We start from the raw sequence: 26,160 nt of genomic DNA, 5'->3' as shown, positions 1-26,160 counted from the left end.
CATCATTTCAGATACAACCCAATTCTTCACTGAATTATACTTATTTAATTCATTTTTCTCTATTTTATTTAGGATCAATTAAAATACTTTAGTGCTGCAGTAGATTTAGGATTGCAGTAATCCTATACAGTGCCACTGATACAAAGATTTCTACTTCATCTTCATCCTTACATAACCCCTTCATGCACTTCAACAGTTCATTCTACTAAAACGTGTAATGTAATTTGCATATTTGAATGCAGTTTATTAGTTGAGGTACTATGAATTGTATATATTTTTAGTTACTTTAACTACAAACACACCACTTGGATTCATTTAATTACAACATAATTACCCAACCTTTGGCTCACCATTAGGTCATTACACAGTGCTTGATCACCAACAAATTTGGGAAGTTTTTCTTTGGTTTTAATTTTGTGTCATGCTTTACTGTCAATGCAAGACCCTCTAAATGCATTAAAGTGGATGCAATGTCTCTTACAGCAAGTAATTGGGGTGAAAAGATAACTAAGTGATAACTAAGTGACATTTATCACAGGTTCATAGACTGCCATCTGTAGGACAGAAGTTCCAATTAGGCATCACTGTTTAAACTGATTGTGTACCTGCAGCTGCAAACACTTCATATAGACTCTCATTTGTATTTATTCAAGATGATAGCATTGTAAAATAAAGCCAGAAAATAATACAATGGGAAAAAAAGGAGGATACAATTTCAGTCCATCTACTTAGCGTCATTCAATATATTCAATACATGGATTTTGTCTCATCAGAGGAGCAGGGAACAACTTAACAACTTCAGCGCTCACATTTTGTGATTACAGTTATGTCATCTTAGCACAGTTGATTTGTTGGGGGGAAAGGGAATATCTTTTTAGATATCACAGATTTCATTTAGTTCAAATAGTGCAATGTTTGCAAGGAAACTGCAAATAAAGTGGCATGTAGTCAGAAGCTGTACAGCAGGTTTGAGAGCTGTTTCCCTTTCAAAAGTCCTTCCTTATTTTCCTCTTCTTTTTTTAATGTGTTGCCAAATATAAATGAGTCCATAAGATAAAGAACGGGATAGAAACATAACATTATACGACTAACTTGCCTCGGATGGGTGAATTAACAACAAGATGCTCTGTGAACCGTGTGATTAAAATACCACTGTTGATTGTTTTTTCTCTATTTTGCATCGATTGCGTGATAAAACTCTGCGATCCCTGCTGAACCTGCACATCCATTAACCTGAAACACAGTGGAGCACCGATGGGGTCATTTAACTTCCTTGAGGCACAGGGGGGCGCTCGTGAGGTGGAAAGGGCGAGAGAGGCAATTGTTTCCTCGTTTGACAGCAGGGGCTTGTTTTCACAGCACACAACTACCACGATGATCACTTCCACGGGCGATAGATGCCACGGAGTTAATGGAGGAGACGTTTAACTGAAAAGCCCACCAGCTTCCTCCCTCTCTCTCCCTCCCTCTCTTCCGGTGTGAGAATAATATCGACTGAAAGGCAGATGAGTGTCTTTGCATTTGTTGTTGTTAGCTGCTAATGCTAACCACAGAAGTGGCCAGCTAGCCTAGCCGAGTGAGCTAACGGTCATCGCGAGGAGAAGTTAATTAGCCGCATATGTTTGATCCATTTATTGCTGTCCCGGCTTCGGGTGACTCTAGCTGATGGGGCCGGCAGACCGGGCCGTCGCTTGTTCAAGAAGTGCAGCTTTGGCCAAGCTTTTAAAGTACCTTAACTGTTAGCTTCGCAGTTAGCGCCCCACTACACTTGGAAGAATGAGTAGAAAACACCATCATCTTAAAGGAGCCGAAGTCAGCTGCTGCGTGAAATACTTCTTGTTTGGATTCAACATTTTATTCTGGGTGAGTGACGAAGTCTTATTGTTTGCTTGGCAAAATCGTAAAGGAAATAAAGTTCATGTTGCTAACTTAAAGTCTTAGTCAATGTTCGGCTAAAGTTGTCTGGCCGTTGGCGCATGAGGACGTAACGTTAAGTTCAGTGATTCCCCACAAACGAATTCACGTTTACTTCGCAACGTGTTGTTGTTGCTCATCTTCTTTCTACTGGTTTTAGTGTTGTTGTGAACTTCAACAGATCAACTTGTTCATCTACTGGATTGTTCTAGTCAGAGAAAGTCACAAATTAATTTTCTTTCTCTTTGGTGTGCTATGATTCTTTCAAACGTTCTTTTCAAAGCTTTAATTTATTACATTTCATTTTGGTTTAGCAGACCACTCTTTTTATGTGTCCTCCAGCTTCCTGCTGCTTTCCTTTCATATTGCTCTGAAATCTCTCTCTCTCTCTCTCTCTCTCTCTCTCTCTCTATATATATATATATATATATATATATATATATAGTATTGTGTTACCAGTCTCTTTAAAATGCCTGTTTTGTGGCTTAAAATAACATTATTTTGTGTGTGATGCTTTGATTTAAGTATGCGCGTAGCTGTTAGAGATGATGGCGCCCTTCCTTTCTTGGTAGTAAGGATCTGTACCATTGTGTTTTGAGAAATGACATGAATCCCATTTGCATTGTTGGGTCACTGGCAAGTTCTCCCACATCTCCTTCACAATGCCCGCTCCATACGTATCCCTCCTCGGTCTGAAACGATCCTCTGTTCCGTCTCCTCACCCCCTCCTCACCCGTCTGCATTGCAAGTGGTGTGTCTTAACGCCTGTGGGTGATGGAATGGCGTGTCACCCTCCCCAACCCCCCCCCCCCCCCCTCCACTGCTATAGTACTCGGCCTCAGTGGGACACCATTGTTTCTCTCGCTGACACGCCCGCTAAACGCACAAAGACGCATGGGGGGGTAACAAAGACTGTGGGACGGGGTGGGATTCTGTTTCCACTCGTTCTGACGGACTCATTAGGTCACACGGGGTCCACGTGCAACTGAATCTCTTCCCGTTGCTCCTCCTTTTGTCACCACCTTCCCCGTTCGTTCCCCAACGCTCAGCCCTCCAACGTAGGAGTGTCGCGCTGTGATCTGTGACGGATCACATAGCCTGTGTAAGTGTGACAAACTGAGCTCATCTGACCTGCCAAAAAACGCGTTGCAGCCGAGGTTTTTTTTCTTCTTTTTGTTACAGACCGACACACGAGTTGATTTTACAAAAGGAAGGGGCTCTGAAACAGTCAAACAAGTTCCAGCTCGCTGGCTGTTTCCGTTAATAACTGCTGGAAGACGTTCTTTTGTCTGTGCGCTGCAAAACCTGATTTAACGGACAAGCTAGTTCACTGCCAAAATATAGAGCGATGGGGGGTTATTTTCCACAAAACAGCCTGTCCGTCTTTCCCATAAAGATCTTGTCAGGCTTGAAAAATGCTGCCCAAATTGAGACAGAATGCTTTTAAGGCCCTCAACTTTGTGCACAAAATGGAGCAGTAGAACCGTGTGAGTTCTCACCTGTAAACAAGCCACATTCTCACAAACCAACACATTCCTCACGGCCACACGATTAAGCATTTGTTTGTGCTCGAGCTGCCGAAATGTTTGGAAGCTCTGCGTGATGTAATTAAGAGCTGGTTGGTTGGTTGGTTGGATGGATGGATGCAGGCAGTGTGCTATTAGGCAACTTCCGGTTCAAGTGTGACGTGGAGTCATCACATCGCAGGTGGAGGACAGCCTTCACTCAAGCTACATCCACAGCTAAATCCGGCCTCATTAGAGATTCCGCTTGTTAGTGAGTCAACCAAAGGGGAGTCACACTCGAGTAAGTCTACACACACACACCGTGAGTCTTCGTGTTGTTGTGTCTGCCCCGACAGCACGGAGCTTGGTTTGTCTGCTGGTTAGTTGAGGTTAATGTGATCAGCTGGCTTAAGGAGGCCTCTTCTCAAGTGTTGATAATCTCTCTCTCTCTTTCTCTCTCCGTATCCTCAAGAAGCCGTCGCTCTGGGACACACGCACACACAGTAGCAGCAGTTGCAGTAGCACTTGACAGAACAATTAAGCAGCTTGATTTGAATAACGACACGAGTACAGGGACATCTAGTCCCAGATTTTGTTAATTTACTAGGTGGCAACAAGGCATAGATTAGATGGAACCAAATGTACAGAAGAAAGGGGAACAAATTGCCTCCTAGAGCAGGTGCGATGTACAAAAAAAAAAATCCTCTGGGCTTTTAGAACAATCGGCAAATACATGCAGGCAATGAGGTTTAAACTATGCAAGAACAAATGCACAGTTCTGCTCCTTTCCTAGTTTTATGGTTTAATCCAAGGCGATGAATGTGAATCCCATACAGAATTAAGTTAGAATTTTAAAAAAGCACTGATAATCTGGAGACTATTTTGGTGTTAGGGAAGCATAGAGTGTAGCACAGGGTGTGTTTTGATGCCACCGACTGAGCTGAATTTGACTCCCGTTGCTCACTGTGTGGGGAAAAGTGAGATAAAAGGTGATGACGCAACAACAGTACAAAAGCAGGTTCAGTTCGGTTTCAATGTACTCACGAAGTCAAATTCACTTCAATCAAACCTGGTTGTCCCAGGAGGGGAGTTTGTTTTGCAGATGATGCTGTGGAAAGAAGTCGTGCAAAGGCACTTTGTGCGTAGGAGTGTGGAATGAGCGGCCACCACGGCTAAATACAAGTATTCCTTTTGACCGGAAAGTAACCCACGTGGTGATATGGAATATGTACTTTTCTGGTTTCTGGCTGCTGTTTTATTTTAGGAGCATCCGAGTGAACTGTTGTTTTTTTTTTAAATTTAATTCTAGCTTTAGGAATAAACAAACTGGAGAAATAGGAAAAGGGATTATATGGTTGTATATGTATTTAAACTAACACGCAATACTGCACGATACACTTGATGGCCGCGTGGATTCTGTGCTCTCGTCTCACCAGAAACGTCTGCTCTCGCCTCAATGGATACTGTTTCTCAAACAGATCAAAGTAGCACTATATCCTGGTAATGTTCAAACGTTTCCTCATCTCCGGATTCCCTGTTGAGGACAGAACAATGGAAACTAGACAGGAAGTACACCAGCTATGTCACGCTGGGCAGGCGTTAGGTACAACATGTAGAAAACAATGTATTTTGATAAACACGTGTTTTTTTTTTATGCTGCAATAATCAATATTAGTGCAGCATCATTAGTGGGGCTCACAATTTTAGAAATCAACATCTGATATTGGGAATGGCAGTTTTTATATTATGATGAGGAACCAGGTGCTCAACGCTGTGAACTTGTTTCCCATTTGAGGGCAACGTTCTGGTGAACAAGTCCAATCCAAGTGTTGTGTTCATGCTTCTGTGTTTAGTTTGTAAAGAAAGCCTTGGTTTAGACGAGCATTTAGGCCATGGTTACAGAGGAGAATATCCCAACGGCTCGTCTTGGGAAGCTTCAAAGATTGGAAAAATCCAACATTCCTGGTCCTTTGTCAAACTCTCTTTTAAATGCTAACCCCTACATGACTCATTCTCCAGTTTCCTCCAGTTCTATTTTCCTATTATTAGGGCCTGAGCCCTAAAATATTTTATTAAATATTTTCTGTATATATATATCTGTATGTTATCCCTTACTTAGATGTATAGTGTAAAGCGTCTGAGAAGCAAGAAAAGCGCTATATAAAACAAAAGTAGCATTATTTTTATTATTTTACAGAAGCAGTTGCTAAATTCATGGCTTTTAATTGCCCAATCTTATTTTTACTTCGGAAATCCTAACTAACCATGAATTGGATTGTTCAGTCAGCAGTGATCTAGAATGTATACTTGAGCAGTAACGGTAACTTCATTCTCAAAGTCCTCCTAAAACACAAAGTAGATCTGTAATCTGCGTGGCCACTGGCAGAGCAGCGTTTCTCCTCCGTCTCTGGAGAGGCCTACAAGAAGGCATCGAGCCCATTTTTGGCTGAAATTAGGACATTTAGGACACAATTTCTAGATGTCGACATTTCTGGCTTGATTGCTATTTGAAGATATGATTTTAAAAAGTGCAGAAAGGAAATGTTTGTTTAAAAAAAAAAAAATCCCCATGTACTAAATGTCTTCCTAAACTTGGATAAGAAGAAGACTTCAGAGGAATGAAGACCTGTGTTCTCTCAAGGATACAACATTGTGTGCTGCAGGTTTAGAAAGTCCAGACCCCTAAATGGAACTCTAATCCCATCCAAAGCAGTGTTATAAAGCCCATACGGGTGTTATGTTGTCCAATGCCGGATTCAATAACATTAATGCTTGATTTTTTTTTATTTAAAAATAAATGAGTATTATTGCGTGAGGTACCAAAACCCTGCCACGTTTAGCTTGTTACATACTGTGCATTTTGCACACGGGTCTCTGAATAAGATGATGTTCATGAGGTGACTATGCATCTTTGGCGGGGGGGCGAGCTTCCTAACAATATGATTTAATCCAAATCCAATGAAGCTATTATACTTCCGGCTCTGTCATTATGGTTTGCCTCAGTTAAGTTCATTACTTCCCAAATCCCCGAGGAATGACACTTTGTAGCAGTTAAGCAGTTGATTGGACTATATTATAATACCAATGAAACAACACTACCAAAAAAGGCAACATTTACTGAAACCCGTACTGTTGTTGAGCTTAATTTCTTTGTGTAATAAAGAACATTTGGTTGAGTAAAACTTCCTAATTCCAAATCCATGAACAGAAGGGTCTTAGATTTTGAAATTTAGAACTCAATCGTATACGCAACAACACAGCTGAAGAGCAAAATGCATTTCCGCATCTAAATCATTTGATAAATGCAACGATCAGCGTTGGATGAATGAAATAAAGATTTCCATTTTTATAAAAGTGAACATACAATTATTGCCATACCTCAATATCCGCATTAGCACAAATGACAATGTATTCTTAGTGAAGTTCAACTTGATGTCAGGACTAAAGTGATGGAGACGGGATCCCCACGTTCCTCCAGGTTCCCCTGATAGATGTTAGATGATAGAAGTGTGTTAAGTCTCAAGACGTGCATTCCTTCTTGATCTCTATAAAATCAGGTGTGGAATGAATTTATCACTTGTAAAACTAGAATTAAATTCCTGGCTATAATGGCAAAGCAATTATATGTCTATGCCACAGTATACGTCTGAGTTTCTTTACATACGCAGGTTGATCTCAAGCTGTCACCGCAGTGCTTCCCAAACTAAACTGAGAGACCTCCATTATCTGCCCGTTTTTTTCAGAAGGTTGTTTTCGCTCAGAGATTTCGCTCTTCCACAGTCATCCATGACATCACCTTTTTCCTACTGCCGCACCCACATCGGAGTTGGACAGCAGACACTAAAAGGGCTACCAGGAATATGCGTGTGTGTGTGTGTGTGTGTGTGTGTGCGGTTTTATCAATTCTGATTTAGCGCTCCGTCACAATTGGTCAAAGAAAAAAAACGTGTTTCCTGGCTTTCCCTTTGTTTGATAGTCTTGAGTATTGAACGTCTTTTTTTTGTTTTTTGTTTTGGCGCCGCTCCTTTCAGTGAAGAAAAGTGACTCCCTTTCTCGCTTTGTTTTACAGTTGCTAGGAGCCGCATTCCTGGCCGTAGGTCTGTGGGCATGGGCGGAGAAGGTAAGTTAACACGTCGCACAAACACACACCGTGCACCATGCAACACAATATCCTCATCAGCAGAGGTCAAATTCCTCTCTCCACTCCGGCGGGGCTAAGTACGGTGAAAACCTGGCTTTTAAGAAAAGTGGCGTGAAAAATAAAGGCAACGTTCCTGTAACGCTTCGTAGCACTAAGAGACACATTAGCATATAATGGTCGTCCAAATTGATTATATTGCCGCAGCCGAAGTGTGATTTGTGACCGTTTGGAAACACATTTGACCCCTAGCTACCTGGACTTTGGGGCCTTTCCCCCCCTCACACGATGATTTGCAGGAAATCTGTGAATCTGTTCATTTTCCACAGCATAGTATCAGTTGCTGCCGCTAATCTCTCACGTGCAGTGGATCGTGGCCACATTTTAAACTCCTTCCTATCGAGTTAACAGCCAATTTGCTCATTAATTAGCCAGAAATGGTTCCGGTCTGTTCAGTAAACGCTGCGCCAGCGTGGAAGCATGTACTGATTAGTATCGCTTGGTTGTGGACTCTGTGCCAAGCGGCCCGAGAACCTCCTGTGGAACGCGCGTGAATGTTTGAGGAGCGAATGATGAATGGCGGGTCTCGATGAGTTCGGGTCTCGGTGACCAGGATCGGATTCCGGCCCGCAGCGTTCGGCCCGTCTACATGGGTTTTCTCTGCTTCATGCTTCAATTCAAATGAAGGCACTTTACTCTGCAGAAAACGCCATGAAAACGTGAATGCCCTCTTATGCCTGCGTCCTGTGGTGCTCCTTAACATGAGGAGAACTCTGTCTGACCCGGCTCTGGCTCATATGTTCCCCAACATGGCCACCATTCGACAACATGGTGTTAATGCCGATTGTGATTTTCTTTTTTTTTTTAAGGCTTCTCGGGCTTTAGCTGCAATTGTTTGACATGTGAACTGTATTTGGCGAGCAAACCGCATGCCTTAACCGAGCGCACGCAAACACCGCTTTAAAGATGGGTGAGAAATATAGAAAGAGTTGGTGAGAGATGATGCAAGAACCACAACAAGCTTTCGCTGCACCTGTCGCTCTCGCCTGATCCCACGCGACACTGACTCCTCTTCCAGTGAGCCCCGCGCTTTTGGCGCGCGAGCTGTCACCGCTGTCTGAGCGCTGTGGGGTCGCGAGGCGCGATGCCGACCGGAGGAAAGCAGGTCGGGCCCCGTTGGCCCCGGGGGGGCCCGCGAGGGCAGGATGCGCGGAGAGGAAGGGCCGGTGTCTGGCAGTAATTGTTCGCCAAAGGCTCGGAAACTAACTGCCTCGTCTGATAAAAGCCACTTGGACAGAGATCTTCCAAAGAACATTTCTTTTGTTACGTAATTACTTTATGCAATTATATAAAATGTATTTAGAAAGCGAAACACTTTGTGTTCTAATCAAATAATAATATTGCCTTTTAATATATGTTTCTGCTGTGCAGGTCAACTGTTTTATTGCTGGTACCTTGTAGTAGAGATAGAAAGGTTTTTCTTTGGAAGTGTTGTAGTCAGAATTTTCACCACTCTCCTTTTGTTCCCCCCCCCCCCTCTCACTCCCTCCAGGGCGTTCTCTCCAATCTGTCAACCATCACAGACCTAGGAGGCTTTGACCCCGTGTGGCTCTTCATCGTCGTAGGAGGGGTCATGTTCATCCTGGGATTTGCCGGCTGCATCGGAGCACTCCGAGAGAACACCTTACTGCTTAAATTTGTAAGCCAGGCACCATTCTCGACATTTCACGCCCCCTTAATTCCGCAGTTCACACCAAGCCGGGGCTGGCACTGCAGCAGGTGACTCACCCGGGCCAAATGCTCTGGCTGGTTGCACGGCAATAAATATGCGTTTTCTTATCACTAAACCAAGTTTAGAGATTAATGATCAGAAAAGGGCATCTGAACTTTGTCGGCGTCCCAAAACACTTTGTGTGCGTGCGTCCAGTCTAGTGAGAAAGATCGGGATCATTTTCGCCGCCGAAGCCACGGCAGCACAGCACTGGGAGGTTTGTTTGCGTTTGACAACCACGCGTGAGTGACGGAGACAAACACGCCTTGTTGTTGGCTGCGACTGCGAGTGCCTATTAACTCCAGCCAATGTCCATTAGCAGCGGTAAGTCGGGGCGAGGAGCTGATGTGGCTTCTGTGCATTTATCATTAGCCCCGTCTCCTCCTACATTTACTGTAAAGGGTACGATATAACGGCGCCTCTGGGACAGCAGGTTATTTGGTTGCAGCACTCTCGCTCTGCAAATAAGTAGCAGCTCGACAAGCAGACCTACACGTCAGAGCTGCTCTCCTCATTTCCCAAGAAACGCCAGAAATGAGGTTATTTGTGGTCCGATCCCTTTTAGAAAGCGGGACCCTGTTTGATGTACGTACAACCCTGACTGAAGGCACTGATTTATGGTTTTCTCTGTACGTGCCTTCCAGTTTTCCGTGTTCCTGAGTTTGATCTTCTTCTTGGAGCTGACGGCGGGGATCCTTGCCTTTGTCTTTAAAGACTGGCTCAAAGACCAGCTCAACTTTTTCATCAACAACAATGTCAAGGCCTACCGTGATGACATCGACTTGCAGAATCTTATTGACTTTGCCCAGGAATATGTGAGTCAACACACAATGACTGAAACATGGATTTTTACTAATGGTAGAAAATCAGCTCACGTTTCCTGCCCAGAAGAACATCTCTAGAATGTATTTTTTTTAGAGAGGGGACCCAGTGAGCCAATGCGATTGTAGAGTAAATCTCATGATTAATGTGATTTGTATTTCCTTCAAATGATTATCCAATTATATGAATGATACGGTTTAGGTAATTGTGTAGTGTAAACCCCGGCCTTTGTGACAACGTACCGCAAAGGCGATTAGATCCTCTCTATCCGCCGCCACCAGCATCTCACCATCTGTAGCTGGCTACCCACCCAAGCTAACAGGCCAGGCTCCACAGAGCAGTTAAGGCACGATCAGAGGCAACCTGGAACCAGCTTCCTAATCGCTGGCTGTTGTTGTTGTTGCTGCTGCCGCCGTCTCAGTGGTCATGCTGCGGAGCCCACGGGCCCGACGACTGGGACCTGAACATCTACTTCAACTGCACCGAGCCAAACCCCAGCAGAGAGCGCTGTGGAGTGCCCTTCTCCTGCTGCGTCAAAGACCCCGCCGTGAGTCATCCTGCTTTATTAATGCATGTTTAATGGTGTGCATCATTATACATCCTGATTTGAATTCATGATCTGGTCTACAGTTGTGACGATTTGTTGATTTTTACAGATTCACGGGCATCTAATTGGACGATAAATGACTGTTTACCTTTTTAAGTAAAAATGCCACTTGCTGGTTTCAGCTACTAAAATGTGAGAAGTTTCAGTTTCAGTTTCAGTTTCAGTTTTGGACTTGTTGGTTCGATCAAACAAGGCATGTAAACAAAAAGATTAATCAGGGAAAAAAAGAAACTCGTAGCTAAAATGTGTGTTAATGCCAACCTTAAACTCGTTTTTAAATTGCAATACTTCTTTAAGTAGTAAATTGACAAAAACAAAATGTTTTCCAGCTCACAGACAATTAACGACTCCAATATTTTTGAAGACCTGCATAGAATCCATCAACAGCACATTGACGGATCGCTTATCCATGTTTGGTTACTTTAAAGCAGTTAATTAGCGTAATGTATTTGTGCTCAGACTTTAAAAGAGACATTCATCATCCCAAACTAGGTGGAGCCTGTCTTCATATTTTTGTGTCGTTCTTGCAGGAGGACGTCATCAACACGCAGTGTGGTTATGACGTTCGGCTTCAAAGGGTTAGTATTTCTCTACATGTCTCACCGCGCTCTATAGCATATTCCACAGTTCATCTCCGAAAATTTAGATTTGGATTTGTGGTCTTTTTTTCATTTTTTTTTCTCCAAATAAAGCTTGATAATTTCACATCGCATCAAATTCCATTTGATGAACAGACGTCGTTCTCATTCACTGTGCTGTCGGTGTCACTATTGGAGCGTCATTGGCAAGCAGCGCCAGCCTTTCTACTGATTTCCATAACTCCTGAGGGCCAGTTGATTGACACCTGTTTGATTGAAGCATTTAAGCTGGTTAGAGTGGCAATCAGGCTTATTTCTATTGAGGTTGATTGCGTGTCGCACTTTGAATCCACGTAGAAGCCCACAAGACGCGTTCCTAGCAACAGTTGGCCGACACGGAGAATGTGCAGGGTTAAGTCGCACACGGGCCCCTCTTCGGGCTTCTTGCCTTAATAACAGATTGTTCTTCTGACGGGGATAATTAGGCTCCAGTTATAGCCTAGAGAGCAGCCTAACTACACTCTGTAATTGGCAACTGGGTTGAGCCGGTCCGCTCCCGTGCGTGTGGGTGTGGTGGTTACGGCTGACTGCACTGCGGTCACAGTGAGCGCTGTTGCTAGGCGCACAGCAAAAACGTTTTAGTATGAATTAATCCCCCCCCCCCCCCCGTGCGCTCCTCTGCCAATGCCCCGGCCATTGACATTTTGCTGGAACTATATCAGGGATGTGCCATAAGTTCCTGTTCTCCTTGTTTATGCTGACTGGAGAAGAGGAAGTGCGGGAGACATGGGGAGGGACAGCGGAAGGGACAGAGCGTCCGGCTGAAATAGCATTTTAGAGGAAGTCCGCAGCCAGAACAACACACAGTGCTTCCTGCGCTTTCGTTGGCTGCCACGGTGCTCCTTTAGCTTCCATCGGTTGGAAGCGAGCTGTCAGGTTTTTGCAGGAGAACGAAGGGTTTGGCCTGGTTGAATTGTCTGGAAGGGGAACAAAGAGAGCGTTGCCATGGGTCCTGTTCACACCCATTCTTTCTCCCTCCCCAGTTTTAGTGTCTTCGCAGCTCTAAATCACACATTTTTTTTTTATGCCCGTCCCTGAATAGACCATCTATATATCATGGTGTGAATGTGACAACGCAAACATCTGGAAACAGCTTCTGCCTGTTTGCCCGGCGCACACAGAGTCCCCTGAGAAACGAGTCACTGCCTTGATATCCTCCGTGATGTCCGCACGCTGACCCGTTGTAATCTGAGAGTGACTCAGCGATCATGCCCTCCTCGGCAAGGGATGAGCCGCTGCTCAAGATGCTGTCTGTGGTGTTGGTTTTGTCAGCGCTAGTCATAGGTCAGAGTTCAGATGTTTAAATCATGATGTTTAAATCATAGGTCAGAGTTCAAATATTTGAATACTGCGTATTCGGTGTTACTTTAAATTAACTTCTCATCTGTTCTGGTTTTTACTTTTTTAGCAGCTGGACCGGCAGAAATATATCCACACCAAGGGCTGTGTGGAACAGTTTGAGAAGTGGCTTCAGGACAACCTGATTATTGTAGCTGGAATCTTTGTTGGTGTTGCACTACTGCAGGTAAGAGGTGGCTGTTTGTGGATGTTTTTTCTTTAGAATATTGGCTATTAAAACAAATAAACTAATGCTACCAATCTAGTGCATATATAAAAAATAAGGTGTGCACGTAAAACTAAGAATATGACTTTGTATCGTCATTGCTATCTAGTGGTGACTACCAATCACGTCACCCAAACCCCCAGGAACTTTACCACGCTACTCTTCTGTAAACGTGGCTTTACCTGTTGCCCTGTGTGCCCTCCTCCACAGATATTTGGTATCTGCCTCGCTCAAAACCTGGTAAGTGACGTCAAAGCTGTCAAAGCCAACTGGTGACATGAGTAGGGGACGTTGGGGGGGAGAGCCCCGGTCCCCAGAGGCCCAGCAAGGTCAACGCAGCACACAAGTCCCCCCCCCTGTCCGGGCTCAGAATGGAGAACGGAGACCCGTCAACGCTGCGTTGCCGCTGAGCTAAGCAGCGAATACGCACTCTCACACTTTCCCACGGGCACACGCAAAGAGTTTACTTCCCTGTTTATCAGTGATGCTTGAATCGGGAGAAGAATGTCCCACACAAACCCAACACAGTCAACACTTTGTTTACCACCCAGCTGGATTTTAAACCCTAACGTCCTGCCGACTTTATAGTTACATGCTTTTTTCCCTTTGTGCTTCCTATGATTTATTTCTCCGGACAATTGTTTTTAATGGGACGCAGTTGCACAAGGACTAATGTCTACTGGGAGATTTCAAGCCATGGAGGAAAAATAAACAAAGGAAAAAAAAGAGAACAGTTAGTCTCCTTTTATTTCAGGTCAGGCGTTGTCATTGTCACAGGGTCCCCCTTCCACTCAGTGAGTGGTTGAACAACCACGCCTACAAACAGCCTGTTTTTAACCTGCCTGTCCCCACATCCTGCTGTAGGGAGCCGTGGGGGACTGGACGGCCAAACACAACACATGGATTCCTCCGCGGATCATTTCTTACACCGTACTCTTTTTTTTTATTTTTTATTTTTTTTATGACCACTGAAAAGACTCTAAACACTGGCAAGTCAAGTCTGCAACTTTGAACCGTTTCACAAGATTTCAACTCAAAGTGCAAAAAAAGTGCCATTCATTTTACTTGCCCCACAATACCTCAAGGCCTGGCTGGAAACCGAATGCTTTTTGCCATTAGTTCAATGCAAACCTTTTATTTTCCATCCATGTCTGTGTCATTGAGATTTACTGACTCGTTGCAGAAAACAATAACAGTTTCTCCCAAGTCGCCCTGTTTGCCCTGCAGTGATTGTATTATCCGTTGATTTACTGAAGGATGTTGTTTTGTGTGATACGGGGAGGCCTGATGTGGTTAGGGTTAGGATCATAGCACTATGCTATACAAGAAAAGGGTTTTATTAATAGTTGAGGTTGTTGTTCAGCTCTAAGCACCCCTCAGGCACATGGGATTACTCATTTGGGGCCTTTTTTACTTGACTTATGTTACCACACTTGTCTTATTTTGTTATCCTTCGCATCCTGAATTAAGTATATTTGTCGGTTTTAATTACCTTGTATTCTATCCTTTTATTGATGCAGACTGAGATCCTGGGTTCATTGTTTGGCTTTACCAGGCACTTGTTTTACCTTTGACCCAGCAGTCAACTGCTATATAGCTTCCTATTGTGGATGTTTTTAGCAGTCCTAATGGAGACCAAATCATATCAGCCGGGAGCTTATTGCCAAGGTTTTTTTTTTTTTTTTTTTTTTTTTTTTTTCAAGCCACAATTGTGATTTCATGAGAAATGCCAAGCTAATAACAAAAAGCATTTCTAGACAGCCACAATGTGAATTTATTCTTTCCGTTACACAGAAAGTGCCTGTTGAAATAAAATAAAAATGTTAAATGTTAGGTTTTTATCTTTAGGCCAATATTGTGTCTTCAGTTTGGACTGGTTGTTAAATAGAATTGTGAAAACAAGCCATTACCTTTTTATATTAACAGCCTCAATATAACATTATTGCTGCTTAAATGTTAGAGTATTGATATGTAGTACAATAACCAAGTTAACAAGTCTCTCAGTTTGCCATGATGTCATTGTCTCCAGGTTCAAGACATATTCTGATGATTTATTTTTTAGTTGTTAACTTTAACTTTAAAAAAAAAAAAAAAAAACACTATCACATTATGTATCCCCGTCATAGATTCTTCTCCTCAGCCATGATGCTCACGGTCTGATATACCAAGTTTACTTTGCTTACTTTTTTCTGCAGTTGTTTCTGGTTGTAGCTTTGTGAGTCAGCTACGCAGCACGGGCATGATTGGGCACACACGCCCAAAAATAAACATTTTATTTGAATAATAATAATAGCCGAAACTTTTAAAGTTGAGTAGCAACAGAACAACAAACTGTGCCTGTGCGTGTGTGCGTGTGTGTGTGTGTGTTCGGAGCTCGTTCAGTCTCAGCACCTTACGATCGCCTGCGATACCCGCACGTCGCATATCCCTTTCACCCACTCGCTGCCTCTTCAAAGCTCGCCCCGATCTGACTGCACCTGCTTTCAGTGCCTGCCATTTTGATGTATTTTTAAACGCAGCGCTCGCTTGAAGAAAAAAAATACAAGACAAAACAACGGCCCCTTTGAATTTAGGTGTCACGAATGAGCGAGCGGAATAGATCCGGGGCGGCGCGACGCGTCTGTACTGCTGGAGACTGGAGGTGGTCTTGAATGACTCTGTTGAAAGTTTCCACAGGAGAAGCTCATTCATTTCAGCTCTTTAGTTGTAAATCAATGAGCAAGAGCCTCGAGCAGTCCTAAGAAAAATTAATCCCACCCCCACTCAGATGAAATATACAAACATTTACAGCCTTACGTGATACCATGTTTTCATATTCCAGGGATGTGTGTGTGGGCCTCTTTGATTTCACTAACTGTTGTGAATCAATCCGTCCCACTGCAGTATAGAGGATCAAGAATAAATGCACTAGTGCTTATTTCCCCCCCCCCACACCTTTCTCTTCTTTAATCTTTTGAAGCAGTAGCTTGAAACGGATAACGGGGTGATTAATTAGTCAAAAACATCTTAAAGGTTTTGGTTTTGTGTTGCTTTGATGTAGGGAAAGAAAATAATGCTAAATAGGCTTTGTCCGTTTTATAAGGCTCTTTCGTTCCAAAACACCCCCTTCATTTTTCTGCTTGCCCTTTGGGCAGTTAAATCATTCCCCGAGGAGGAGCCTTATGCACACCATGAATGTTTGAGTGTAACACCGTGCACCCGCTGCTCCGCGCTCAGTGAGCATTTCTTCTTCGCCTTATACAGTTTGATGCACGAGACAAGTGAAGCATAGGAATGTGGGACAACGGGTTGTCTTTAGCAATGTTAGAGATGTTATTCTTTTTATTCATATGTGCTTTAGATACCATAAAAGCAGCCCAGGGTTTCACAATACTTAATTGATCTGAAATATGCACTTACAAATGATGTGACCAAACCATTTTTTAAATGTACTTTTTGCATACAAACACAAAGTGACACATATTTCCCTTTGATAATCCAGCCTGTGACTCTTTTCAAGCTCTGTCCGCTGCCCTTGGCCACAGAGCCCAAAGACGCAGCCTAATTGACTGGCGTGTATGTGTGTGTGTGTGTGTGTGTGTGTGTGTGTGTGTGTGTGTGTGTGTGTGTGTGTGTGTGTGTGTGTGTGTGTGTGTGTGTGTGTGTGTGTGTGTGTGTGTGTGTGTGTGTGTGTGTGAGCATGCTAACGGCTACATCACGGATGATAGTGTTGACATGATCAGGACACGAGCGTGATCTGACTGGATCAAAAAAAAGTGTTTCAACTTTCTGGGTTTTACAGTTGAATATGGATTCAGTCGTTACTGATCTTTCAGTCACACAAAAACCACTATAAATATTTAATTTGTTCCGCAGAGAAACCAGAACAGCTTTCTCAGTTTTAGACGTTTTAGCTGTGTCTCCATCGCAGCAGAACTGAAGACACGAAGCCATGCGATGCTCTCTGGTTAGACCCATCCAAACACCTTGTAGAGAAGTATTGCATATGAAAACTGTGGGACATGGTCTGTTACACTGTATATTCTGTTTAAGATATGCCCCTTTCATATATTAAAGGATTTATGATAACATGGGAGCGTGTGCTTTTTATTTTAATATTTTTAATTGAGTGAATTTAAGACATTTGTATGATACACTGCTTTTCTGAAAACGATTTGACTTGTATAAAGAAAAGGGGTCCTGCAAGTCTGCGCTGCAACTTGTTCCACTTTCCCTCGAATGTTGTTTTTCAGGTTTTCTTTGATTAAGAAATGCTATTTTTCCTCCTATGATGAATGAGTCAACCAATAGAGGGAGACAAATAGTGACCGTGAGCTCCGACCCTGAAACACACCCACCGTGGCTTCATCTCTTGAATTCCTGCAAAACAACACGATTTGCTAAAAGAAAGAAGGAAATGAGTGTATCTATCGTACCGTTGCCATTCGAGGGCAGCGAGCGGCCATTATAACAGCCATTCAGTTACCTGCTATTGCCGCTGAGCGTGACGTCAAGATCAAAAACCGTAACTCTGGGGCAAAAATGCAACCATAAACCTCCGAGAATATTGCCATCCTCTTTTTACCATGCAGCTCAAAGACAGTCCATGGCAGCAGGATGCAGAAAGTGGAGCCGTTTCCTTGACGGTGAACAAATGACTTCGTGGACACGAGCTCCATTTTTATGTTGCAATTTTTTGGTAACGACAGCAAATTATCATTGGTGAAGCAAATTTACTAGCGTACCGGTTTACATAAAGCATGAGGCTTCATGGATGCAAGGACAGCTACTCTAGCAAAGATTCCTTCTTAAAAGCAGCTGCTACAGAGAGCATTATCTGCCCAATAAATATGACCAGCCTTGTGTTTTTATCCGTACAGGATACCTCATGCATAGGAGGCAGCCACAATCTTCTCCCATACATCCTCACTGTAGTTCATTGCTCAAAGAAGAGAGGGATATTATTTAAAGGAAAAAAAAAACCCCAAGTTGCAGAGGGCGCTCACAGCGTTCTGATGCATCTGACGTTAGCATACAAACGCTCTCCCACAGTCCTACGGGACCTTCACTTTAAACATATTTGCACTGCGCTGGCGGTTGGTTCATCTTCAGCCGGCTGAAACTGAATACCCAGATCAGTCTGTTCTCACACACCCAAAGAAAAGTAATGCAGTATCATTTATGTATAACACACACACAACTTAAGTAACATCACTTCCGTACTTATTTTAACCCTTAAACCACAATCTTTTCCTAAACAAGCAGTTTTGTGGTCAAAAGAATATACACAAAAAATATGCCACAGGAAACGTTTCATGAGGCTGTCGCTACCCGTACATTTCAATCTCTTTATAATAATGACGTTTCTATATTAAAACATATCTGTAATGTTACTATTGAATGCGATAACCTGCTCTTTTGTCTGAGCTTTTGCCAACGTGCATTCTTCATCTTACCCTGCAGAGCGGGTCTTAAGTCTGGCTCCCTTTCGACATGAATAAATTCGGTTTGTTACTCCGCAGAACTAATTGTGAGATTTTCCACACTTCATTGGACGGTAGATATGATCATGCAACTGACAGCAGGGGCCCAGTTACGATTGCTTGCACCCCTGCTGTGTCTGACTGAGTTCGTTACACAAGAGCCCTTACATTTGTTTTCAGGATTTCACCAAGTTTAATCCTTGGCTGAACAGTCAAGTTAGATCCACACTGTTTGTAATTAGCCAATTAAAGAGCAGGGTGGAGCCACAGCTTGCAATCTCAAACGAAAGGAAGAGGCCTCCTGAAGGGTTGTCCGACTGAGCTCAACCTGCGTGCACAGAATTTGAAGGGGGGGAAAAGTCCCACAACTGCATTTGATTTCAAATTCTGTGGTACATTTATGAAAAAAAGAAGAGTTAATGCAACATAGAAACAATGCATGCTTGATCATTTCAACATCTACACCCCTAAATGTGTCTATCAGTGATATCACTTCTTGACCACACCGATCATCACCCCAAAAGGCCATGGCCACAGCACGTCGACAACAGGAATAAAACCTGCGACCAACCAGATCCACCCATTTGAACTGAATAGTCCTCAAGGAACGCCGTAACATTACGAGGCGGTGAAAAGACTCCCTGTGATTCTCCACGAGGGAAGAACCATGTCAGCCTCCAGTTTGGGCTGTTAGCCCTGCCGCCGTGGGCAGCCATAGATCTCATTGATGTGCCTCGTGCAGCGGACTATCCCTGATAAAGACGGCCATTCAGTAGCAAGTGACGTCACATCTGCGTCAGCTAACTTGGAGGAATAGACATCACATGCCAGCACTCAGCTCCTCGCCTTTTGATGCTGCCGCGTTAAAGGCTTTCTTTGAGGGCGGAGGGGGCACCGGCGGAGCAGCACGAGCCAGTCATTGACACAGCAGCTGGCACAAGTATAGATCACTACAGAATTTGGGGGAAACCAACCCAGTACCATTCTCAAGTACCGACGGATGGTTGATGCCCCCCCCACCCAGGTCATTATTATTATTATTAACATCTAGTGTATAGGCTTCATGGAGGGGGCTGTGCTTAAATGTTCATTTTACATCGTGACATCATTTACATCGTAAATGACATGTAATGTAATCGTGTCCACGACGGAATTTCAGTTTCCTTGTCCGTCAAGTGATGCCATTTTGCCATTTCCATTTCATGGAGAAACTGTAGGGTCACCAGTACGGACACTTGAACAGCATTTATTTAAATCACCGGCTTCTAAAAGTTTATAAGTGCGCCATTAGCTAAATCCGAAATTTTCCCTCAAACTCTTGCACTATGGGCCTATAGATGTGGAAGATTGCTAGATAAATTCTTTACTATTTGGGATTCCTTTACTTATTTGGTTTTAAAACATTGTGACTCTTTATCTCTTATTATTTTAAATAGTTTGACACCAGATGGTCCACAACTGGTGGAAGATCTTAAAACAAATAGACCACGATGTCATAATGTGTCTAAGCTCTGTGGCGAGTGTTGTGCTCTGATTGGTTGATGGTGTAATTGAATGAGTTTCCCTAATTTCCTGGACAACAGCGATTGAATTAGAGCTTCATTTAATTAATCGCAAAAAGGATTATGGCTGAAGCACAAAAATCACAGCACTGCTCTAAATCTGCTGGCAACTCAGTCACAGGAGTGCGCCTCAGGGTTAAGTTGAAGGATATAGCTGCTCTGGCCAAACATAATTCACCCAAGTGGCTCTGCTTTAAAGACAGAATCACACAGGAGCTAATTGCGTGTCAGCCATTTTTGCTGGAATATTTATCTGCGCCATACAGTATATATTTATAGTGCTTTCAAGGTGCTCCACCAGAAGACCATAATGGATGTGTGAGTGTGCACAGAAGTACATTCAAACGGATAAAGGGACGGTGTCTGTTTTCTATTTGAGCTCAAGTAAAGGCTCAGGGTAGTCCAGGGAAGCTTGCAGAGAACGATTGTAATTTAAGTGAATTTAGTCCAATATGCTCTCTTATTGAGAGTCTGCTGGCTGCCACTTCTTTGTGAAAACAAGACCCCAGGAAGTTATTGCCTAATATATTATATTTCCATTCTAAGTTTATAGCAAATGCCTGCATGCAAGAACAAAAAACTAAGATGGTGAACACAGTAAACATTTGTGTTAATATCATTGTTTCTTGGAGCAAGAAAGACTAGAAGCATCTTAATCTTTTTTTATCTGTCTGAAGTGGAATGGTCATGAAAGTATTGATTGTTTCCTTTAAAAAAATCTAATTATCTTTGAACTTGGATTGCAATTGCGCTGTAGACAGCTTTCATAAATACTGCAATTTCATTGGCTGTCACCAGGCAACCGACACTCAGCATGTAGATGTTGCTTAAAATAGAGAATATTCGCTTTCTTTTGAACTAAAACAACTTTTGAGCTTATTGTGAACGGACATCAACAGGACAAGGTGTAAACCAGATATCTGACAAGTCAGCTGGAAGTAACTTTTCTTTCTCTGGTAAGAACTATTAATATAACACAGACACCAAGGATACTGGGCATGCTAATTTGTTTGAGATTATCGGTTGTATTTAGAAAACAGAGCATTAACTGGTTAATTAATTGTTAATACAACCTAGATGTCGTACAGGGATCATGTTAGTGATTTTAGTCTAGTTAGGTTTAAGTAAATATAAAGTTAGCTACCGAGTGCTAACGTGAGTTAGCTAACGCGCGTTAGCTAGTCAGTGACTTACGTCTTCTCGTGTTTGTGTTTAGTTGGGACCTCATGGACCTCGTGGTCGTCTTCGTTTCTATCATGAGCATCGTTTTAAACGTGATGAGGGTGTCACGGCATCTTCCCATAAATCCCACCATCCTGAGAGTCTTCAGAGTGCTGAGGCTGGCTCAAAGTACGCGCGCACACACTTTTTAGAAGAATGGCTGTGTGTGTGTTTTGAATGCATGTGCACAACGTTATTCGTGACCACCTCCACCGTCTCTCTTTAGTCCCGAAGGCCAAAAGGATTCGCGCCCTGCTGAAAACGATCATCAAAACGCTGTCGCAGGTAAACGCTTGATATACCAACGTAGACTGGGAATGGATGCATCCATCTGTGGCCTGCTTCTCTTTCATGTGTGCTGGTGTTGAAGAAGTGGCTTGCGTGACGCACATAACGGCCCCTTTGGCTCAGAATTGACGGCCTCCATGCTGCAGCTTTTGTTGCGCCTGGTGCATCTAACTCTTATTTTTTTTTTATTCCAGGTTGGAAACATTAGTCTCCTCTTCCTGTTCTTCTTTTCCATCTACGCGGCGCTGGGAGTGGAGTTCTTTGGCCGTCTAGGTCAGTCACACTGCCAGCAGAACAAACCTCACCCCCAAAGCCTATTGTTGCCAAGGAAACCAAGAAAGCTCTCAGCTAAACAGGGCAGGCTAGTGAGCGTAGTAACTATATCAGACACTTCCGAATCGCACGTGTTGTTTTTTCTCAGAATGCGCCGCGGACGACCTGTGCCTCGGATTAAACGAGCACGTCAACTTCAAGCACTTCGGCATGGCCCTGTTCACCCTCCTCCTGGTGTGCACCGGGGACAACTGGAGTGTGATTATGATGGTATGCACACACGCACACACACACGCAGACGCGCACGCATCAGCACCGGACGTAAAGTGGCCAGTGATCCACTTCCTGCAGCAAATGAGAGCGATGAGTGATGTTTATCTCTATTAACTTTCTGGTTGGACCGATTGGTAAAGTCACCACGGCAACCAAACGGTCCAGATTTCCTTGTCTATGGGGAGTTCTTCTTCTTCCCTCTCTGAACCTCTCTCTGCTCCTCTGAAGGACACCCTGAAGCAGTGTCGTCCTGGAGAGTGTGCAGACTACCTCATGTGGGTCTCTCCGCTATACTTCATCACCTTTGGGGTCATCGCCCAGTTCATGCTCGCCAACCTTGTTGTTGCCGTCATCGTGCAAGCTATGGAGCACAGCAACACGGCAAAGGTAGTGTTGAGCTCAAGAATAAAAATGTCACTTAAAGAGCTTTGTGATGATGCTAATTGTAGACAAAATAAATACAAGCATGTTTATTTCTCTTGTTGGTTGAAAAAACCCGTTTAAGAAAAAAAAAACTTTTGATCTCATACGGTGGATTCGAGAGATTTGGATTTACAAACATTTAAAAAAGATGCCAAATAATCCCCCCAAAAATGAAACAAGCCAAATTGGATATCTGACTTTTCCTGTTATGCCCCCCCCAAAGGAAGAAGAAGTGTCTGGAGTGTCTGCGGCTAATCTCGTTGTCTCAGGAACTTCTGATCCAGTTTGTTGATTTTAACCCCACACGGTTCTACACAGGTTTAAGTATAAGCATTTCAATGTCGAATTTGTACATGTTCCTTGAATTTTAATGTTGTTTTATGATGGTTTGAAGCATTTGTTCTATTCCAATAGAACGATTTATTGATTTAACTGCTATTTCTATTTAAGAAGTGATATATGTATATATTTCTATGTATATCTGTATTTTAGCCACTCGGTTTCTTTGAAAGCAGTTGATCTATTCTTGAAGAACAATTTATTGATTTAACTGCTATTTTAATGTTTCAAAAATGTGTATATATTTCTTCATGTATTTTTATGTCTAATGTTCTTTTGGAAATCAGTTGATCTATTCTTGAAGAACGATTTATTAAATCAACTGCCATTTTAATGTTTCAAAAATGTCTATGTATTTCTTGTATTTTTATGTCTAATGTAATATAATGTAAATACATTTTGTGCTTTACCTTGTATTATTTTTTCTACTGAGAGCTGCTTCACTGATGCAATGAGCTCAAGGTATTTGAGTAAATAAGTTGGCGTTGTCCCCACTACAAGAAACATTTAAACTAAAGACTGTTTTTTTATAATATTGTTAATGCAGAACTGCATTCCAACAAATATAGGTAAATGAGTAACTATGGAAACTGAAATAGGAACAAAATTGAAAAATATGAAATGTGCTTTAATGGGAAAAATATCACATGCTACAGCTCAGGTTTAACTGCTAATTCAATCTGGAGAGACTTGTTGAAGTTTGAACACTGCTTTATTATAACATGCAGAAATATTGATATTGCAATGTGTTTGGGGGCTTGGACTGCATCCTGCCGTAGGAAAGAAGAGGGGCCGGGATGCTGAGCCGAGCTATACCCCCCCCCCCTCTTTGGGAGTCCAGACACTGGTGGTGGTGGTAGAGAATAAGTTGCTCCAATATCCTGATGTGCCAGGTTCTGCTGTAGATTGGAGGTGTCAGGGGTGGTGGCGGGTCGCCTTTGGTGCGAGGCTGAAATGACAACTGACAGCAAAGAGAGAGAGAGAACAGTCTTTTAACGGCAGCACTGATTCAATTGGTTTACGGGAACGCCACCCACGTCTGGTTGGCTGGCACTGCCCGACCCCGCCCCTAATCAGCTGGCCGTGCGGCCCCAGGGAGAGAGGAAGCCTCCCGGGAACCAAAGCCCGTCCAGTCTTCCTGACTGACTTTTGGCCTAAGCTTCATTTGGTTTGTATTAGTTGCTTGTGGACACCAGCAGGTGAACTTTGCGCCGCTGTGCTCTGAAAGGTTTATTGTTTGAAATACATTCATGATTTTGTGTTCAGCCGATATGGAGTTGAAAAGGAAAAAGACCAACAACAAAAGCAAGAACCGTTTATTTATAGGCTGGTACACCTGTGCGACCCGCATGCACTGCGTCGGGCCTCAGCAAGAGTCCCTCTCAGCAAGAAAGCCTCCTCGGCGACCGGCTGTGCGTATGAAAGCGGAAAGGTGTTTTTCAGCGTCGAAATTGAATGTCGAAATCGATGTCCAGATTTAGTTTTGATATGGCTCAGGGTTGTCATATCACATTAAGATGGAGGCCCCGTGGGAGGTGTTGGCAGGAAGTGTGATGAGGAGGATCCTTTCCTCCAGGAGCAGCTAATCAATATACCTCTCAGACACCCTCTTTTTCAGCCTGAGCACCACTTTCTTTACACACTGCTGACACAGTTCAATTAAACTTGAGCTGGGGGAAAAAAACAAAATCAGGATTCAGTGGGCATTTCAATTTCTGTACACTCAAGCACTTCCCGACTATTTACTCGACGTCTCACACCTTCCTTTTAATAGATCAAAACGTTACAAAACGTATAATGCATCTGGATCAGCGCTCCAGGGTAACCTGATCTCACTCTCAAAGCTACTTTGTGTGTGTGTGTGTGTGTATGTTTGTGTGCATTGAGTTATGACAAATCACACCTCTCACAGCGTAGTTACAGCTGTCATCACTCCATCAGCCACGCTCAGAAGGAGACGGAACAAGTGTGGAAATGATTATATTGAGGTGCGCAAAGCTGTACACAGGCACCTGATCAATATTCAATCTCAGTTATTTCATCCCACATTACCATCCCACACAGGGCCGCTCGATGTCTGGAAGGCCCTTCGCAGCTCACTGACACCGAGAATCGCTTAATCAGAGAAAGTAACTAGATTCCGTGGCGTCAATAAGTGCACGTGAGCCGGTGTGTTTAAAGCAGGTTGAGATATGGCGGATGGCCTTTGATGCTGCATGAAAAATTGAGGAGGAACACCTGCAGGATATGAGACAAATCATTTTTAGTAGTTGTGCCAGTGTGTGTTTACGTGGGTAGATGTGTGATGTATTGGTTTGCTATTAGCTGTTGTTGTGGTGGTGGTGGTGGTTGGTGGTGGATGACTTCAGCCTGGAATGGACGGATGGATCAGAGAAACGTTTGTGGGGAAAGTCATCTGAGTCCACTCAGTTTTGTCTTTCTCTAGCTGTAGAACATTTTGTCACATTCAATTATGGATTTCAGTGCAGTTTCTCAGTGCTAGTGTTAAACCACTCTCCTGGAGATTGTTGATTTTTTAAATTTGTGTGTGTGTGTGTGTGTTTTGGCCATGTCAAATCATCTTCTCACAAACGTTGTGCTGTATTCATTCATCTCTGCACTGCATCATATTATAGTAAAATAAATGTATTACAAACATAGATTAACTGCCATCTTATTCAGTTTCTGCTCATTTACGTTTACCTTCACTCACCATCAAACATAACTCAGCCTCAATTTGTCTTCTAATAGGCGTATGCCGTCACTGTGTAAAAAAGACTATATATATACACACACACAACACAAAGTAAGTATATAATCCAAAGATAAAATATATATTTAGAGTTGTTACACTATATAACCTGGTACATGGAACCATGCTGCTCGCTGAACGCTCACAGAGAGAATTCCAAACGCTTCATAAAGTGAATAATGGCTCCGTAGACATTATGCCGCCATATTACGTTTGATCTTTGATTTGATGTTGTTGGCTGTAATAATCTCATTTATGACCTTGCCTGCTGAGCAGCTTGGCGTTGATTTGGGTTAAGACAGTATTTTTTTTTTAAAGCCTTTATGAGAACACAGTACACTTTATTGATTCTGAAGTCATGCAAGAATTAGACAAAACATTCTTTCAACACAGTATTTTTTAAATGTTTTTTACTGCAGAGTGCATTGAGTCTGGATCTGTAGGCATTCCTTTGTAACAGCAGATTTACTTTGGGTGAGGCCTGGAGGAAGGTGTTCATCAGTACAAAGCTGATCATTATGTCTCACTGAAAAGAGTGAATGACTTATACTTCGTGAGTTGTGTTCACTTTACAAACGGCTTCCAGTGTGAATCGGTGGATTTCTCTG

General features: G+C 43.0%; 2 protein-coding genes across 3 annotated transcripts; both read left to right on the top strand.

The window, feature by feature from the left end:
• The first annotated feature begins 1,313 nt into the window (after positions 1-1,313).
• tspan17 (tetraspanin 17) lies at positions 1,314-17,029 on the top strand. Of its 2 annotated transcripts, none has more exons than XM_037461149.2 (8): positions 1,314-1,863; positions 7,489-7,539; positions 9,110-9,256; positions 9,973-10,143; positions 10,572-10,697; positions 11,288-11,335; positions 12,804-12,920; positions 13,170-17,029. In XM_037461149.2, exons 1-8 carry the CDS (start codon positions 1,777-1,779, stop codon positions 13,233-13,235), a joined length of 813 nt encoding a protein of 270 aa, XP_037317046.1. In that variant the 5' UTR covers positions 1,314-1,776; the 3' UTR covers positions 13,236-17,029. The 2 variants fall into 2 exon arrangements, with proteins under 2 accessions (XP_037317046.1, XP_037317047.1); XM_037461150.2 differs by lacking the exon at positions 13,170-17,029 and adding an exon at positions 13,069-13,145.
• A 4,046-nt stretch (positions 17,030-21,075) lies between these two features.
• Positions 21,076-23,112, top strand: LOC119211146 (voltage-dependent T-type calcium channel subunit alpha-1H-like). Its single transcript, XM_062558873.1, has 5 exons — positions 21,076-21,489; positions 21,687-21,765; positions 21,914-22,035; positions 22,267-22,425; positions 22,685-23,112. Exons 1-5 carry the CDS (start codon positions 21,382-21,384, stop codon positions 22,751-22,753), a joined length of 537 nt encoding a protein of 178 aa, XP_062414857.1. The 5' UTR covers positions 21,076-21,381; the 3' UTR covers positions 22,754-23,112.
• Positions 23,113-26,160: the final 3,048 nt, after the last annotated feature.

This window comes from Pungitius pungitius, chromosome 2, assembly GCF_949316345.1.
Source record: "Pungitius pungitius chromosome 2, fPunPun2.1, whole genome shotgun sequence".
Lineage (NCBI taxonomy): Eukaryota > Metazoa > Chordata > Actinopteri > Perciformes > Gasterosteidae > Pungitius > Pungitius pungitius.
Note: the sequence above shows the minus strand (reverse complement) of the source record. Positions and strands in the feature narration are given on the sequence as shown.